The 16,363-nt window shown below is 36.1% G+C and overlaps 1 protein-coding gene across 3 annotated transcripts in view; it reads right to left on the bottom strand.

The window, feature by feature from the left end:
- The window catches only part of MASTL (microtubule associated serine/threonine kinase like), a 34,997-nt gene that overhangs the window by 16,905 nt on the left and 1,729 nt on the right, over window positions 1-16,363 (bottom strand). For 2 of the 3 annotated variants that reach the window (XM_019465282.2, XM_019465283.2), the window contains exons 2-6: window positions 14,940-15,077; window positions 7,087-7,226; window positions 6,270-6,358; window positions 956-1,062; window positions 387-537 (exon numbers count right to left, since the gene is read on the bottom strand). In XM_019465282.2, the coding sequence (XP_019320827.1) occupies window positions 387-537; window positions 956-1,062; window positions 6,270-6,358; window positions 7,087-7,226; window positions 14,940-15,077 (625 nt within the window). The remainder of the gene's footprint in view (window positions 1-386; window positions 538-955; window positions 1,063-6,269; window positions 6,359-7,086; window positions 7,227-14,939; window positions 15,078-16,363) is intronic. The other variant, XM_019465284.2, reaches the window with a different exon arrangement.

The raw sequence follows: 16,363 nt of genomic DNA, 5'->3' as shown, positions 1-16,363 counted from the left end.
ATATATATATTTATATATATATATATATATTTATATATATATGACAATCTGTCATATATATATTCAATCAGATATATTCAATATATATATTCAATATATATATTCAATCATATATATATTCATATATATGATTCATATATATGAATTCATATATTCATATATTCATATATATGAATTCAATATATATTCAATCAGATATATTCAATATATATATTCAATATATATATTCAATCAGAAATGGCATTAACATGAGGAAATATAGGAATGCCCCAGCCTGTTCAAGAATTTGCATTTCAAACTCATATTGGAAATTAAAAAATTTAAAAACATGTTGTTCCTCAAAAGACACACTTAATGGAATAAATTACCTTTTCTTTTATACTCACATGAGTTTAGTAGTTTGCTACAACAAGGAGTAGTATCCTTGTGATCTACAGACATAGGACAAATTAGTCCTTGAGAAAGCTGTGATGTTTCAGATACATGGGTTGAAAGAATATTTGCAGAGTCTTTGTTTTTTTCTGCAACTGGTGTGTACTATTAAAGAGAGAAAAAAAAAAAACAAATGCTAAGATTTATCTCCACAAAAACACCACCTAAATACATAGACTGTTATACCACCTAAGTAGATTAAATTTATTTTGATCAGGGGCACCTGGGTGGCTCAGTTGGTACAGCATCTGACTTCAGCTCAGGTCATGATCTCATAGCACATGAGTTCCAGCCCCACGTCTGTCTGTGTGCCAACAGTTCAGGGCCTGGAGCCTGCTTCGGATTCTGTGTCTCCCTCTCTCTGCCCCTCCCCCACTCATGCTCTGTCTCTCTCTCTCTCAGAAATCAATAATAAACATTAAAAAAATAAAAGAAATAAATTTATTTTGATCATTTATTAAAAAAAAAGATTTAAAACTTTAAATGGGCATGTTATATGAGTTTTTTCTAATTAAGTACTTACAAATCCCAAAGAGCTGATGAGAGATAACACCTGTCCTGGGGTTCTTGAATAATCTTGTCTAGGTTTAGCCATTGATGGTGTTGTAAGGATATCCATCATATTGATATCTATGTATGGAAAAAAAAGTATATGAAATTCTTTAAAAACTTCAATGTCACTGACTTACTAGTCAATAATCATCTCTTCTGAACTTTGTTGCCCTTTCCACATTATTAACATTATCTATAAAATTAACTTGAGTAAGATGAACACATCCAGTGAAGCCACCATGCTGTAAACATATACAACCAAGCAGACAGAGAAAGACTAATACTGTATGATCTCTCTTATATATGGAATCTTAAGAAAACAAAACAAAACCAAGCTCACAGATACAGAGAACAGATTGGTGGATGCCACAGGCAGGGGCAGGGGGTAGAAGAAATGGATGAAAGGGGTCAAATACAAAATTTTAAGAGATAAATATTTATTAAAAAAAAAAAAAGTGGGGCACCTGGGTGGCTCAGTTGGTTAAGCAATTGACTTTTGATTTCAGCTCAGGTCATGATCTCACTATTTTTGAGATCGAGCCCTATGGTCAGGCTCCATGACACTCAGAGCCTGCTTGGGATTCTCTCTCCTTCTCTCTGCCCCTCTACCCGCTCACTTTCTTTCTCTCAAAAATATAACACTAAAAAAAAAAAAAAAAAGAAAAGCAAGTGCTTGAAATCATTACAATTTGATAGAACAGAGTCTTGCGCTGAAATGAATAGTACACCCAAATTAGGAGTCACCGAGGTGCCTGGGTGGCTCAGTCAGTTAAACATCCTACTTTGGCTCAGGTCTTGATCTCACAGCTTGGGGTGAGTTCGAGCCCTGCATTGGGCTCTCTGCTGTCAGCACAGAGCCTGCTTCAGATCCTCTGTCCCCCTCACTCTCTGCCCCTCCCTTCATTCTCATTCTCTCTCTCAAAAACAAACATAAAAAAAAAAGGAGTACTCAGTCACTAGAGTATTATCTAACTGGCAACAGGCACTCTTCTATGAGACTTTTTTTTTTTTTTTTTTTTTTGAGAGAGAGAGAGAGAGAGAGAGAGAGAGAGAAAGAGAGAATCTCAAGCAGGCTCCATGCTTAGCACAGAGTCCGATGCGGGGGTTGATCCATGATGCTGATATCATGACATGAGTTGAAATCAAGAGTCAGATGCCCAGCTGACTGAACCACCCAGGCGCCCCTGTGATATCAGACTTTTAAAGGTAAACTGAAAGTTTGAACCTAACAAATTTTATTGATTCTACACACTGATGAAGCAATAAGGACTAACAGGTAACAACAAACATCTTGAAGAATATTTTATAAATTAAATGTTAAAAATGTTATGGCAGTAATTTATTGGATATAACTCCAAAAGCACAGGCAAAAAGCAAAAATAGACAAATGGGGCTATATCAAACTTAAACACTTTCACACATCAAAGGAAATAGTCAAAAGAATGAAAAGAACCTACAGAATGGGAGAAAACATCTTCAAACCAGTTATCTGATAAGGGGTTAATGTACAGAATATATAAAGAACTATAAGTCAACAGCAATAAAAAAATTCAATACTTATCTAATTAAAAAGTGGATAAAGAACTTGGACAGACATTTCTCCAAAGAAGATATACAAATTGCCAACATGATTATGAAAAGAGGCTCAACATTAGTAATCAATGGAAAATGCAAATCAAAACTATGATGAAATATTACCTCATACCCATTAGGATGGTTAGTATCAAAAACAGTAAGTAGTGTTGGCAAAGATGTGGAGAAATTGGAACCCTTGTACATTGCTGGTAGGTATGTTAAATAGTGCAGCCACTATGAAAAACAAAGGAGTTGCCACAAAAAATTAAAAATAGAATTACTATGTGACACAGGAATTCCACTACTAGGTAAGTACACAAAAGAATTGAGAGCAGGGGACCTACAATATTTACATCCTCATGTCCATTGCATCATTCACAATAGCCAGGAGGTAGAAGCAACCTAAATGTCTACTGACACATGAATGAATTTAAAAAAATAGCATATATATGTATAATGGAATGTTATTCAGTCTCTAAAAAGAAGGAAATTCTGCTACATGCTGCAACAAGTATGAACCTTGAGGACATTATGCTAAGTGATATGGCAGTCACCAAATGACAAATGCTCTGTGATTCTACTTATATGAGGCATCTAAAGTAATCAAACTCACAGATACAGAAAACAGAATTGTGGTTGCCAGGGCTGAGGGGACAGGAAAACGGGGTATAATGCTTCAGTTTTGTAAGATAAAAAATTTCTAGAGATCTGGTGCAGAGCAATGTGAACATGGTTAACACTACCCAACTGTACACTTCAAAATGGTTTTATGTTTTTTACCACTATCAAAAAAAAAAAAAAAAAAACAAAACCAAAAAACCACCACCAACAACAACCAAATTCAGAATCTGTATACTTAAAAGATGTATGTTGTATTACTATTTATGCTAACACAAATGTAGGATTACTTGGGATCCATTTTATTTTATTTTATTTTATCTTTATAATTTTTATTTTTTATGTAAGCTCTACACTCAATGTGGGGATTGGACTCATGACACTGAGATCAAGAGTTCAATGCTTTACAAACTGAGCCAGCCAGGTGCCCTATGGGAGCCAAATTTTAAATAAATCATGAGACATGAAAAAAATAAAAAATATTAAATGGCTATAGTACTTAACACAACATTTTTATAATTTGTGACTTTTCTCAAAATCTTTTCTGAAACCCAGGGAACTAGATTTGCCTCACAATTAAAAAATGTTTAGATTTTAGGTAATGTGATAGGGGTACCTGAGTGGCTCTATCAATTGAGTCTCTGACTCTTGGTTTTAGCTCAGGTCATGACCCGAGGGTTGTGGGTTTGAGTCCCACATTGGGCTCTGTGCTGAGTGTGGAGCCTGCTTAAGATCCCCCTTAAGATTCTTGCTGTCTCTCTCTCTCAAAAAATAAGGGGAAAAAAAAAAAAAAAAAAAAAGAAAGGTAATGTGATAAATTACAGTGGTTTTTTTGCTTTTTTTTAATTGAAGTATGACACACAATGTTAGTTTCAGGTGTACAACATAGTGATTCAACAACTCTACACATTATGAGATACTCACCACAAGTGTAGCTATCATCTGTCACCACACAGTGCTATTACGAAAGCACTGACTATATTCCTTATGCTATGCTTTCCATCCCCATGACTTATTCATTCCGTAACTGGAAACATGTACCTTCCATCTCTCTTTCACCCATTTTGCCCTTTTGCCCCTCCCCACCAAGAAACCATCAGTTTGTTCTCTGTATTAATGGGTCTGACTCCACTTTTTTTGGTTCGGTTTGTTTTTTAGATTCTGTGTATAAGTGAATCTACTGGTCTTTCTGTTTGACTTATCTCACTTAGCATAACATCCCCTAGTTTCATCCATGTTGTCACAAAAGGTAAGACCTCATTCTTTTTTATGGCTAAGTTAATACTCCATTGTGTGTGTGTGTGTGTGAGTGTGTGTGTGTGAGTGTGTGTGTGTGCACACGCCTCATCTTCTTTATCCATTCATCTTTCGATGTACACGTGGGTTGCTTCCGTATCTTGGCTATTGTAAATACTGCTGAAATCAACATAAGGATGCACATTATCTTTTCAAATCAGTATTTTTGTTTCTTTGGGTAAATATCCAGTATACTGTATAGTTAGGAACATCCTTAGTGGCATCTCATCTAGCAGCCTGGTACTCGAATATTATTATTACTGTTATAAAGAGCATGAGTAGTTATGTGAAATTGGATTAATAAAAACTATAAATAGCCCACATCAGTTCAGGTCAAATTTTATTATCAGCTGAAAAACCTTTAGGTATTCAAAACTTTTTGAAATTTTACTCCTAGATAAAGAATTATAGATCTATATTTAATTTCAAATAATTATAATCTCATGCTTTATAATTTATAAGCCCAATTTCCTACTGTTCATTTATTTCTATCTGCTACCAATTTAATAGATGATACAATATGCTACAAAGTCAATAAACTCTCAAGTATCCATACCTTTTTTTAGACTTTTTAATTAATTAATTAATTAATTTTTTGATTTACATCCAAGTTAGTTAACATATAGTGCAACAATGATTTCAGGAGTAGATCCCTTAATGCCCCTTACCCATTTAGCCCATCTCCCCGCCCACAACCCCTTGCAGCAACTCTGTTTGTTCTCTATATAAAAAGAGTCTCTTATGTTTTGTCCCCCTTCCTGTTTTTATATTATTTTTGCTTCCCTTCTCTTATGTTCATCTAACACTTTTTCTAGTTTCTCTCTTTTAGAAACAATGCTGCTACAAAGTTATGTTCATATTATTTTGTTCTCTAGAACCATTTCCTCAGAATAAATTCCAAGACGGGGCACCTGGGTAGCTGAGCATCCAACTCTTAATTTTGGCTCAGGTAATCATCTCAGAGCTGTGAGGTTGAGCCCTGCATTGGGCTCTGCACTGACTGCGTGGAGCCTGCTTGGGATTCTCTGTCTCCCTCTTTCTCTGCCCCTCTCCTGCACATGTGTACTCTCTCAAAATAAATAAACATTAAAAAAAAAAAAAAAGAATAAATTCCAAGACATAACCAGTCACTAGGTCAGAAAGAATGAAAACTTGTTTCTTAAAACACATTGTTGGACATACGTTGGAAAGCACTGTGCTAATTACAATGTGTAACTGTGCTTTTACAGTCTCATTAATTCTGGATCTTCAGTTCCCTCTCTCTCTCTCTCTTTTTTTTTTTTTTTTTTGCCTAGCTTAATAGTGTGAAATGATTCATTTGTTATTTTTTAAGTTAGCTTTTCTTTCATTACTAGTAGTGAAATTAACATACTCCCATAAAAATGTGTGTGTTTGTGTGTGTGAATCTTGTGTGTAGTTTCTTTGCCCCTAGTTTATCAAGGTGGTCCTGTCCGTGTGAGTAAGTTCTGTAGGTATTACTTCATTCTAATCACTCAACTGATGTTTAATTGGTCAAACTAGTTTCAGTAGAGACAAAAAGTCAGAAGAACAGAAATGGTGAGTTCTTCTTTGAAGATCCAAAGATCTTTGAGGGCCCTTAAGGATTTAGGAATAATTATTACCATTTTTCATCTTTCATAGAAAGGAAATACCAATATACCTTTCTAGTCTTTTTTGAAACAAATAATAATCAAATTTTAGTCATTATAAGCTAACAAAACAGTGTAAGTTAATAACATGTAGTGCGCAAAATTTGTTGGATTTTTAAAAAGATACTTACCTCCTATTTTTCTTACCTCTATTCAAAGTAACTTTGGAAAGGCCAAAATCTGTTAGCTTAATATGACCTTCATTAGAAATAAGCATATTGTCTGGTTTCAAATCCCTGGATATACAAAAGACAAATATCAGATAACTAAAAAAGAGCTAGTGTTGATGTTAGAATTAGCAGGGGAAAAAGCCAGAAAGTTACAGAGAAGATTCAAACCCTATATATTTTCTCTAAAATAAGGCACTTATTGCTGGCTTTGAAAATGTGGGAAACAACTCTCAAAAGTAAATGATCTTTTGTATATTTGAACCTATGAGAAAGTTAACTGATGCAATGCTTTATTAGCTTTGGCATTATTCATTAGATTTTTCCATTAAAACAAATAAACTTCATTAGATAAAATAAACTTCAGGCCAAGTCAAAATCATATTTACCTCTCTCAAGGAGGGTAAGATTAAGCCTTAATAGAGGAGAGCCACTTAGAACATGACATTTTAGAACATGACCGTGCACAGAGCAAAACACTGTAAGTCAGCTTGAATTATAAAATATAGCACTTCTGTGTGACAATAAAGGAGTAGAAAAAAGATTCAATATTCTTCACAGCAAAATGGCATACTGATGCGCAAAGCAACATATTAAAAAAAACAAAGGGAGGGGAGATGAAAGAAGAGTTGATGGAGCTTCTAAACATACACAATATGTTTACCTGGGTTATCTACCAAACTTTAGATAACCCAGATACATAGGCAAATGATTATGCAAATATTTCAGACTCAAATATTTAATACATAATTTGATTACTTGTGCTTTTAAGTAATAGTTTGTACAACAGTCTCTACCTGTGGATGATTCCATGTCTGTGAAGATAGTCTAGAGCCAAGGCTACTTCAGAAATATATTTGACAGCCATCTCTTCATCAAAATAACCATATATATGTAAGAGAGACTTGACATCTCCACCAATAAGATATTCCATTACCTATCAAAAAGGAATATAAATATTACAAAATACAAACAATATGATTAACTTTAAAAATGTTATTTGAGTGTTACAGTTATGTATTTTTAGCATGGTTCTATAACAGACACATTTAAAAAAAAATTTTTAACATTTTTATTCACTTTTAGAGAGACAGAGAAACACAGCATGAGCGGAAAGGGCAGAGAGAGAGAGAGGGAAACACAGAATCTAAAGCAGGCTCCGGGCTCTGAGGTGTCAGCGCAGAGCCTGACGCGGGGCTTGAACTCACGCACCAAGAGATCATGACCTGAGCTGAAGTGGGCCGCTTAACCAACTGAGCCACCCAAGAGCCCCCAGACACATTTTCTTAAAATTTATTTTGGAAGAGAGCGGGGAGGGAGAGTGCAAGCAGGGGAAAAGCAGAGAGAGGGAGAAAGAATACCAAGCAGGCCCTGCACTGACAGAGTCTCAGGCTCAGCCCCAGCGGGGGGGGCTTGAACTCATGAACCATGAGATCATGACCTGAGCCGAAATCAAAAGTCAGATGCTTAACTGACTGAGCCACTCAGGCACCCCAGCACAGACACATTTTCTTGATATCACTCAGTATACATTAATACCAAGTTTGCTCATGTTGCCATATAATTTTTTTAATTTAAATTAAAATGTTTAATCTAAATAAAAATTCAGACTTATACAAAAGGTATAAGGACAGTCCCATATACTCTTTATCTAGATTTACCTATTGTGAGCATTTTGCCACATTTGCTTTCTTCCTCTCCTCATATATGAATATAAAATAAACCTTTGTTAATAATTAACAAACATGTTATGTTATTATGTTACATAATAAAATAATAGGATTATTAACATTATCGACACAAATATCTTTTTTTTTTTTTAACCTTTATTCATCTTTGAGAGACAGAGCATGAGCAGGGAAGGGGCAGAGAGAGGGAGACAGAGAATCTGAAGCAGGCTCCAGGCTCTGAGCAGTCAGCACAGAGCCCGATGCGGGACTCGAACTCACGAACTGTGAGATCATGACCTGAGCCTCGGACGCTCAACTGACTCAGCCACCCAGGCGCCCTGACACAAATATCTTAAATGCATGTATTTCTATTCAGACTAAAGAAATTAATTTAAAAATATGGTGATGTGCCTGGGTGGCTCAGTCAGTTAAGTGTTTGACTCCTGATTTCAGCTCAGGTCATGATCTCATGGTTTGTGAATTCGAGCCCCACATCAGGCTCTGCACTGGCAGCATGGAGCCTGCTTGGGATTCTTCCTCCCTCTCTCTGCACCTCCACTGCTCACAGTGTCTCTCTCTCAAAATAAAAAAATAAAGATTAAAACTTTTTTAAAAACATGGCAACATTAACAACTGATATTTATAGCTTTAAAGCTTTTGCTAAATAATTGGAGAATACAGTTGAAGAGGTCACGATACAAAATTCTTCATCATGTATCTAACAAGGATATTCTTACACAACTACAGCATAATAAAATTCAAGGAGCTTAACACTACTATAATGTATTATCTAATCTATAGTCCATATTCAAATTTCTCTGAGTATCTAAATAAACATCCCAGATAGCACTTCCCCTCATCCTGCTGCCCATGCATGGATTTAGTTGTCATGTCTCTTTAGTCTCCTTTAATCTGGAACAGTCCTTTGCCTTTTTTGAGGGGGGTAGTCTTTCCTGACATCTGATTATTTCCTCACGATTTAATTCAGGCTATGTATTTTTGGCAGGAATACTAAATAAGCCAACTAAATAAGATGTTGACTCTTTCCTAGAGACTCTCACCAGATGGGACACCTAATGTCAGCATGTTCCATTACTGGTGATGTTGACCTTGATCACTTAGTTAAGGTGGTAACTTCCAGATTTCTCCATTGAAGAAGCACTTTTTTATCCCTTGCTCATTAATAAGTAATGGAGGAAATACTTTGAGAGTATGCAAATAACCTGTTTCCCAACAAATTTTCAAGCACTGATTTTAGCATCATGTGACTATAGGTGATTCTTGTCTGAATCCACTATTGCTATGTGGTTGCAATACTATTCCTTCCACATGCACTAGTCATTACTCTCAAAAATTTGTATCGTTTTAAGGTATAAGATACTGCCTACTAAGAACTTAATAAAACAAAGTCCTTTCGTTCCCTTTTAGGCCAGTAATTTCCCTGGTAGAGACTAGTCAATGTTTGTTGGTGATATCAATCATTAAAACATTTACTAAGCACAAAATCTGTGTTATACACTGTGCTAGCACTGGGAATATAAGCATGAATAAAATGTCTCTGCCAGTGAAAGAGTTTAAAGTAGTTTACAGTAGTAGAAAAATAAGTAAATAGATCCTGTATTTGAGTTCATGAGTGTTTATTTTCTTACATTCTCATCGATTGTTATTGATCCTTTTTATCTTTGTCAATCTAAAAAAATGGACTTGTTTAAACATTCACTTTATTTACCGTTAGGGAGATATAGGACCTTTACACAATTTTTGGTCTTTTATGTATCTTCTGTGAATCACTTCTGTGCCCATTTTTCCATTGGGTATTTAATTATTTCTTATTGATGTGTAAAACCTGTTACACAGTAGTAAAATTAGCCCTTTGTGTGTCTTTTTTTCTTTTAATCAATTCAAAATTTTATTTTTTTTTGATTTTTATTTTTACCTTTGTGTGTCTTTTGAACAATATTTTCTCCAAACTTGTTATTCGACTATGTAAATGGTATTTTGTATAAAAATGTTTTACTTTGTACTTAGTAAGACCTACACCAACTTATGATTATAAAAGTTTTCTTCTAGTACTTTTATGGATTCACTTTTTTAAGTAGAAATCTATGATACGAAAGGGGAACAAGTGACTCTAGCACTATGTCATGTTTCATAACTGTTCAGAAAATTATTTCAAGTAACTTCAAAAAACAGAATTTTATTTTTTATCATTATTATTTTTTACAACTGCAGGAAATTATAATTTTTTTTATGTTTATTTTTATTTTTGAGAGACAGAGCGCCAGCAGGGGTGGGGTAGAGAGAGAGGGAGACACAGAATCTGAAGCAGGCTCCAGGCTCTGAGCTGTCAGCACAGGGCCCGATGCAGGGCTTGAACTCACGACAGTGAGATCATGACCCGAGCTGAAGTTGGACGCTTAACCAACTGAGCCACCCAGGTGCCCCCAAAAAACAGAATTAAAAAAAAGTTTATTGGGGTGCCTGGGTAGCTCAGTCAGTTAGGCTTCTGACTTTGGCTCAGGTCATGAATCACAGTTTGTGAGTTTGAGCTCCAAGTCAGGCTCTGTGCTGATAGCTCAGAGCCCAGAGCTTGCCTCAGATTCTGTGTCTTCCTCTCTGTGCCCCTCCCCTGCTCGTGCTCTTTCAAAAAAAAAAAAATTTTTTTTAAAGTTTATTTATGTATTTGAGAGAGAGAGAGAGAGAGAGAGAGACAGAGAGAGGGGGTGGGGACAGGGGCAGAGAGAGCGAGGAAAGAATCATAAGCCGGCTCTGCAATGTCAGTGCAGAGCCCAATGTGGGGCTCCATCTTACCAACCATGAGATCATGACCTGAGTCAAAATCAAGAGTCGGATGGACACCTAACCAACTGAGCCACCCCCAGAATTATGATAGTATATCCCAAGGGGAAAAAGAACTGCAAAAAAATCCTAAATTAAATCCAGTTGCTTTAGTGTTAGTAAAACAATATTGGTATTGTTGTTTTGAAAATACCAGATATACATAATGTTGTAAGTTAAAGCAAATGAATAATTATGTTAATGTTGTTAGGAACCTGCACAGTCAGGGTAAAAGAATACATATTTTTTTTTCAAAATATTTTTACATGTTATATATTTTTCAAAGATGTTGAGTAAAAATTCTATAATTTTCCATTGAATTGGAAATTGAAGCATGAACTCATGATATATTTTTCTCTTTCTACAAAAATGTTTTAAAATACATAAGTCATGGGGATAAAAGTACAGCACAGGAAATATACTCAATGACATTGCAATTAAATTTGGTGACCAATGGTAACTAGACTTATTGTGGGGATCATTTTGTAATGTATGAAAATATGGACTCGCTATGATTTACACCTGAAACTAATAGGATATTGTTTTTAATCTTTTAATTTTTCCTGATGCTCTGTAAGGTCTTACCACATACTGTTTCATAAGCAGTGTCTGATTAAACAGTTAGTCCCCTATTGTCTTTGTGAATGGAATACATCAGTGTTTCCTTCTTTTTCTGTAAAGAGCCAGATAGTAAGTATTTTAGGCTTTGTGAGCCATGTGTGGTTCTATGTGGCAACTACCTCACTCTTCTGTTGTTGCAAAAGAGCAGCCATAGATAATAAGTAAACAAAAGGATGTAGTTGTATTCCAATAAAATGTATTTATTCATCAAAATTCAAATTTCATATAATTTTCATATATCACAAAATATTATTCATCCTTTGATTTTTTTCAACATTCTAAAAATGCAAAAACTATTCTCAGCTCACAGGCTGTATAGAAACAGTGGACCAGATTTGGCTCACCACAGACGTAAAAGATGTAAAGTCAATTACTCTTTTTTTTCTTTTTTAAATTTAATGCTTATTTTTGCGAGACAGAGAGAGAGAGACAGAGACAGACAGAGTGTGAGTGGTGGAAGGACAGAGAGGGAGACACAGAATCCAAAGCAGGCTCCAGGCTCTGAGCTGTCAGCACAGAGCCCAACGTGGGGCTCGAACTGACAGACTGACAGATCATGACCTGAGCTGAAGTTGGAGGCCTAACTGACTGAGCCACCCAGGTGCCCCAAAAGTCAATTATTCTTACAGTATTTTTCACCTTCTTACTGATACTCTATATATTTTTTTTGACTCAGTGAATTATCCTATAAATTAGACCCATATCTCTGGCTTTCTCAGAGCAAAGGTGTCTCCAGAGGGGCTGTCTTTAATACTGATTTAGGGTGAATTCCAATACAAATTTATATCTTTTCTCCAAAATCCAACTTCACAGCTTCTCACAGAGAAGGTCATTACAACAGGAACTGCAATTCATGCTAAGGTATTCATTGGAGTGTTTTTTAGAACAGTAAAAAAACCCAAAGCAACTCATCAATAGGATATTTGTTATAAAAATTATGTAATTCCTAAATAAATCTATGGAATTCTGTGTAGCCATTAAAAAGGATGAGGTCTGGTGCACCTAGGGGGCTCAGTTGGTTGAGCATCCAACTCTTAGTTTCAGCTAAGGTTATGATCTCACAGTCTGGTCGTGGGATTGAGCCTGCAGGTCCGTGGAGCTGGCTTAAGATTCTCTATCACTTCTCGGCCTTTTGGCTAAGATCAAGTGAAGATTCTCTCTCTCTCTCTGTCCCTCCTCCACTTGCACGAGTATACTTTCTTTCTCTCTCCCTCAAAAAAATAAATAAATAAAACTTACTTAAAAAAAAAAAAAAAAGGATGAGGTCACCAGTAAGTGGAAAAAAATAAGTAGAACAGTACTTACAATATGATCACATTTCATGTACTTATTTAAACTGTACAAAAAACATTTATTTATTTATGTTTATTTATTTTTGAGAGAGACAGTGCAAGTTGGGGAGGGGCAGAGAGACACACACACACACACACACACACACACACACACACACAGAATCTGAAGCAGGCTCCAGGCTCTAAGCTGTCAGCACAGAGCCCAACGCGGGGCTCGAACCCATGAATCGGGAGATCATGACCTGAGCCAAAGTTGGACGCTTAACCGACTGAGCCACCCAGGCACCCCTAAAAATCTTTTTACCCATCCTAAATTAGTCCCAATGCAGAAAAGGTGCTCACCACTGTCCTAGAAAAACTTTTTACTTTCCAAAATTTTCTGGCCTTCCCATTAAATCTGTGTAACCACATTAAAAAAAAAAAAAAAAAAAAAAATGAGAGAAAAAGTGTGAGCAGGCAGAAAGGGAGAGAATCCCGAGCAGGTTCTGCGCCCTCAGGGCAAAGGATATTTCCACCGTCTAGATTTTCTCATATTGTCTTACATTTATATATCTAACCATTAAGGATGGTTTACTGAGTGTGTAATACAAGGAACAAGACAAAAGCATGAGATCATGAACCATGAGATCACAACCTGAGGTGAAATCAAGAGTCAGATGCTTAACAGACTGAGCCACTGAGGCGTCCCTGTAACCACATTTAATGTCAGTCTAAATATACTCACAGATTTACTGAAAGACTAGAAATGGATTTAACCATCAGGTACCAAAAGAGTTTCAGATTTGACTGTGTTTATAACCTTTCCTGAACATTCAGGTCTACAACTCGAAGTTGAATATCATGTTCTTCCACATGAGAGTTCTGTTCAGACTCAAACTTTTATAATTTTTTTTAAGTTTATTTATTTTGAGAGAGGGAATGTATGTGTACTCACACACGTGCAAGCAGGGGAGGGGCAGAGAGAGAGGGAGAGACAGAATCCCAAGTAGGTTCCATGCTGTCAGATCTCACGATCAGTGAGATCATGACCTGAGCCAAGATCTTAATCTTAACTGACTGAGCCACCCAGGCACCCTTCAAGTTTTTGACATAGAAAAATGTTGAAGTGTGGCACAATTAAGTTCCACAGAGGGCTTCAGCATATCGAGGAGAAAGGGTTTCCACTACTGAAGGCAATCAAATTATGAAAGAAATCAGCATTCCATTGGTAAACTATGAATCTGGCGTCTAAAATCTACATCCTAAGACCCATTCATTCATGGAAAACCATTTGTGCATACCAAACAGAAGCTATTGGAGTCACCAAACATTTAATCCATAGATCATCTCAGAAATCAAAAGAATCTCTAAAATATGTAGTCAGGATATCCTCACCAATTCCTGCCCCCTCAAATTCTTCCTTAGAAATGAAAAGCAAGCAATTGTCAAAGTCCACACACCCAATATCCACCACCTCCCCAAATCTTTCTTTATTACATACCAAACTTTGTATAGTATTCCCATTATATGTCCTTTACTTGCCAAATATTTTTAGCACCATGTGCCAGGCACTGTTCTACATGCTTTATATTAACCTATTAAAATGTCACAGTAACCTCTGAAGTACTATTATTATCTCCATTTTGCAGGTGAGGAAACTGAGGTGTGGAAGTTAATTTTATGTGTCATTTTGGCTAAGTCATGGTACTCAGAGATTTGGTGAAACATGAACCTAAATGTTGCTATGAAGGTGTGTTAGATGATATAAACATCTAGGTGGACTTTGAGTTAAAGCTGATGACCCTCCATATTCTCGGTGGGACCAATCCAGTCAGTTGAAGTCCTTAAAAGAAAAAAGACTGTCCTCCATGCCTCCCACCTCTACCCTACCCACCCCAAGAAAAAGGAATTATGCTTCTACACTGCTTTTTGGATCTGAGTTGTAACACCAACTCTTCAGGTCTACAGCCTGCTGGCCTACCCAGCAGATTTCAAACTTGAAAGCCCCAACAACCACAAAGAACAATTCCTTAAATCCCCACCCTCTACACATACCACATACACCCTATTCTTTTTCTCTGGTGAACCCTGGTTCAAACAACAGGTAAGGGTACTTGGTCAAAGTCATAAAGCTAGAAAGTGCAAAAGTTGGAATTCAAACGCAAGTGCTCTAAACTCAGAGACTGTATTCTTCTTGAGTCACTGAATTCAGTGATTGCTAAATGAAGAAAAAAATGGAAAATTACTCACCAAGTAGACATTATTTGCTGACTGTAGTGAATAGTACAAATGGACAATGAAAGGACTTTTGCTTAGTGCTAGTGCGTCCCTCTCGGCTTGCACCTGATGTGTCATATTTTTGTTGATCATATCTGCTTTTTTGACAACCTATGGTAGACAACATGATAACACATTCATTTTATCTTTTATTACAAAGTGTTCTCAAGTTTCAGAGTTGCCTTTTGTGAAAACAACCAGATGAAAGAAAAAGATGAAGGGAAAACACAGATGTCATTTGTACTCCACATTGCCATCAGGAAACTGTCAGAAAAACAGCAAATATGGTGAAAACAAATCAAACCTTTTTTCAAGAGAACTGCTTATTTTGGCATCACGTGGCAAAAGTATCACATCCTTTTTGAGAAGGAAAAAGAAGTAAACAAATGTTCCCTTAGTGCCCTGCATATTAGTAGAAAAAAAGTTCCATTCTACTGTTCTTTTAACAAAGTCAAAGGATAGTGATCTTCCTCCTAATAAGCCTCCATAATCAGGAACCTACGCACAGAGAATTAGCAGCTAGTAAATTTTTTTAACTTCTGATTCTTTGATGGATGGGAATTAGAAAGAGGAAGAACATAGGAAGTTTGTTTCCCTAGGAAAAAAAAAATCTTAAGAATGGTTAGAACTACTGAAAGTTAATAGTCTCAAATGTTGTCTTACAGAAAATAACAAATTACTCTTTTCAAGTTTCAAGGTAATTGGTGTGGAAGCAAAACTATGATATAATCTACATTAAAATTGGAGCACTAACCTGAATAGTCAGCAACACTGAGATCAATTCTCGGATGATTAAAAGTCCTATTTCTTCCAAAGATTCATTAGAATATTTAACAAAATTATTAATACACTATCAATTCCAGTCTTATAACCTTTCCATAAGAAAACAAGGAAATTGGCAAAGCCAGTCTGTAACATGATTTCACCTATGACTCCACTAGATTGGAAGCTCTGTGAGGGCATGTTTGTTTTGTTCACCACTGTACCCTAGATCCTACACACAAAGGGGACACTCAACAAATATCGAAAAAATGAATTGATGTTTTCATTTTAATAAGTGATAATGACTGATCAGCAAGTACAGCAGAAGGAAAAGCAACATATGAAGCAAGGAAGAATTAAATTCAATGGGGTGTGTCTGAGAGGTCAGGGAAGGTTTGAAGAGGGGCTAAGATGAATCTTAATACATAAATAACACAGGTGGAGATGAGCAGAGAAGGGTGGAAGAAAAGCACTTAAGGAGGAACCAGCACAAACGTTAAGTTCAGAAGCACAGCACTACACAGCATTCACGGACTAGTCAATTGTCTGGAGTGGCTAGAACATAGGATTTGTGGAAGTTACAGTTGATGTTTAGGGCCAGGACTTGGACCATGATTGCTTTTCTAAGGAGTTTG

This window comes from Panthera pardus, unplaced genomic scaffold (genome assembly GCF_024362965.1).
Source record: "Panthera pardus isolate Hobbes unplaced genomic scaffold, ASM2436296v1 HiC_scaffold_6, whole genome shotgun sequence".
In the NCBI taxonomy this organism is placed as follows: domain Eukaryota; kingdom Metazoa; phylum Chordata; class Mammalia; order Carnivora; family Felidae; genus Panthera; species Panthera pardus.
The sequence above is the reverse complement of the archived record's forward strand: the minus strand, read 5'-3'. Positions and strand labels throughout refer to the sequence as shown.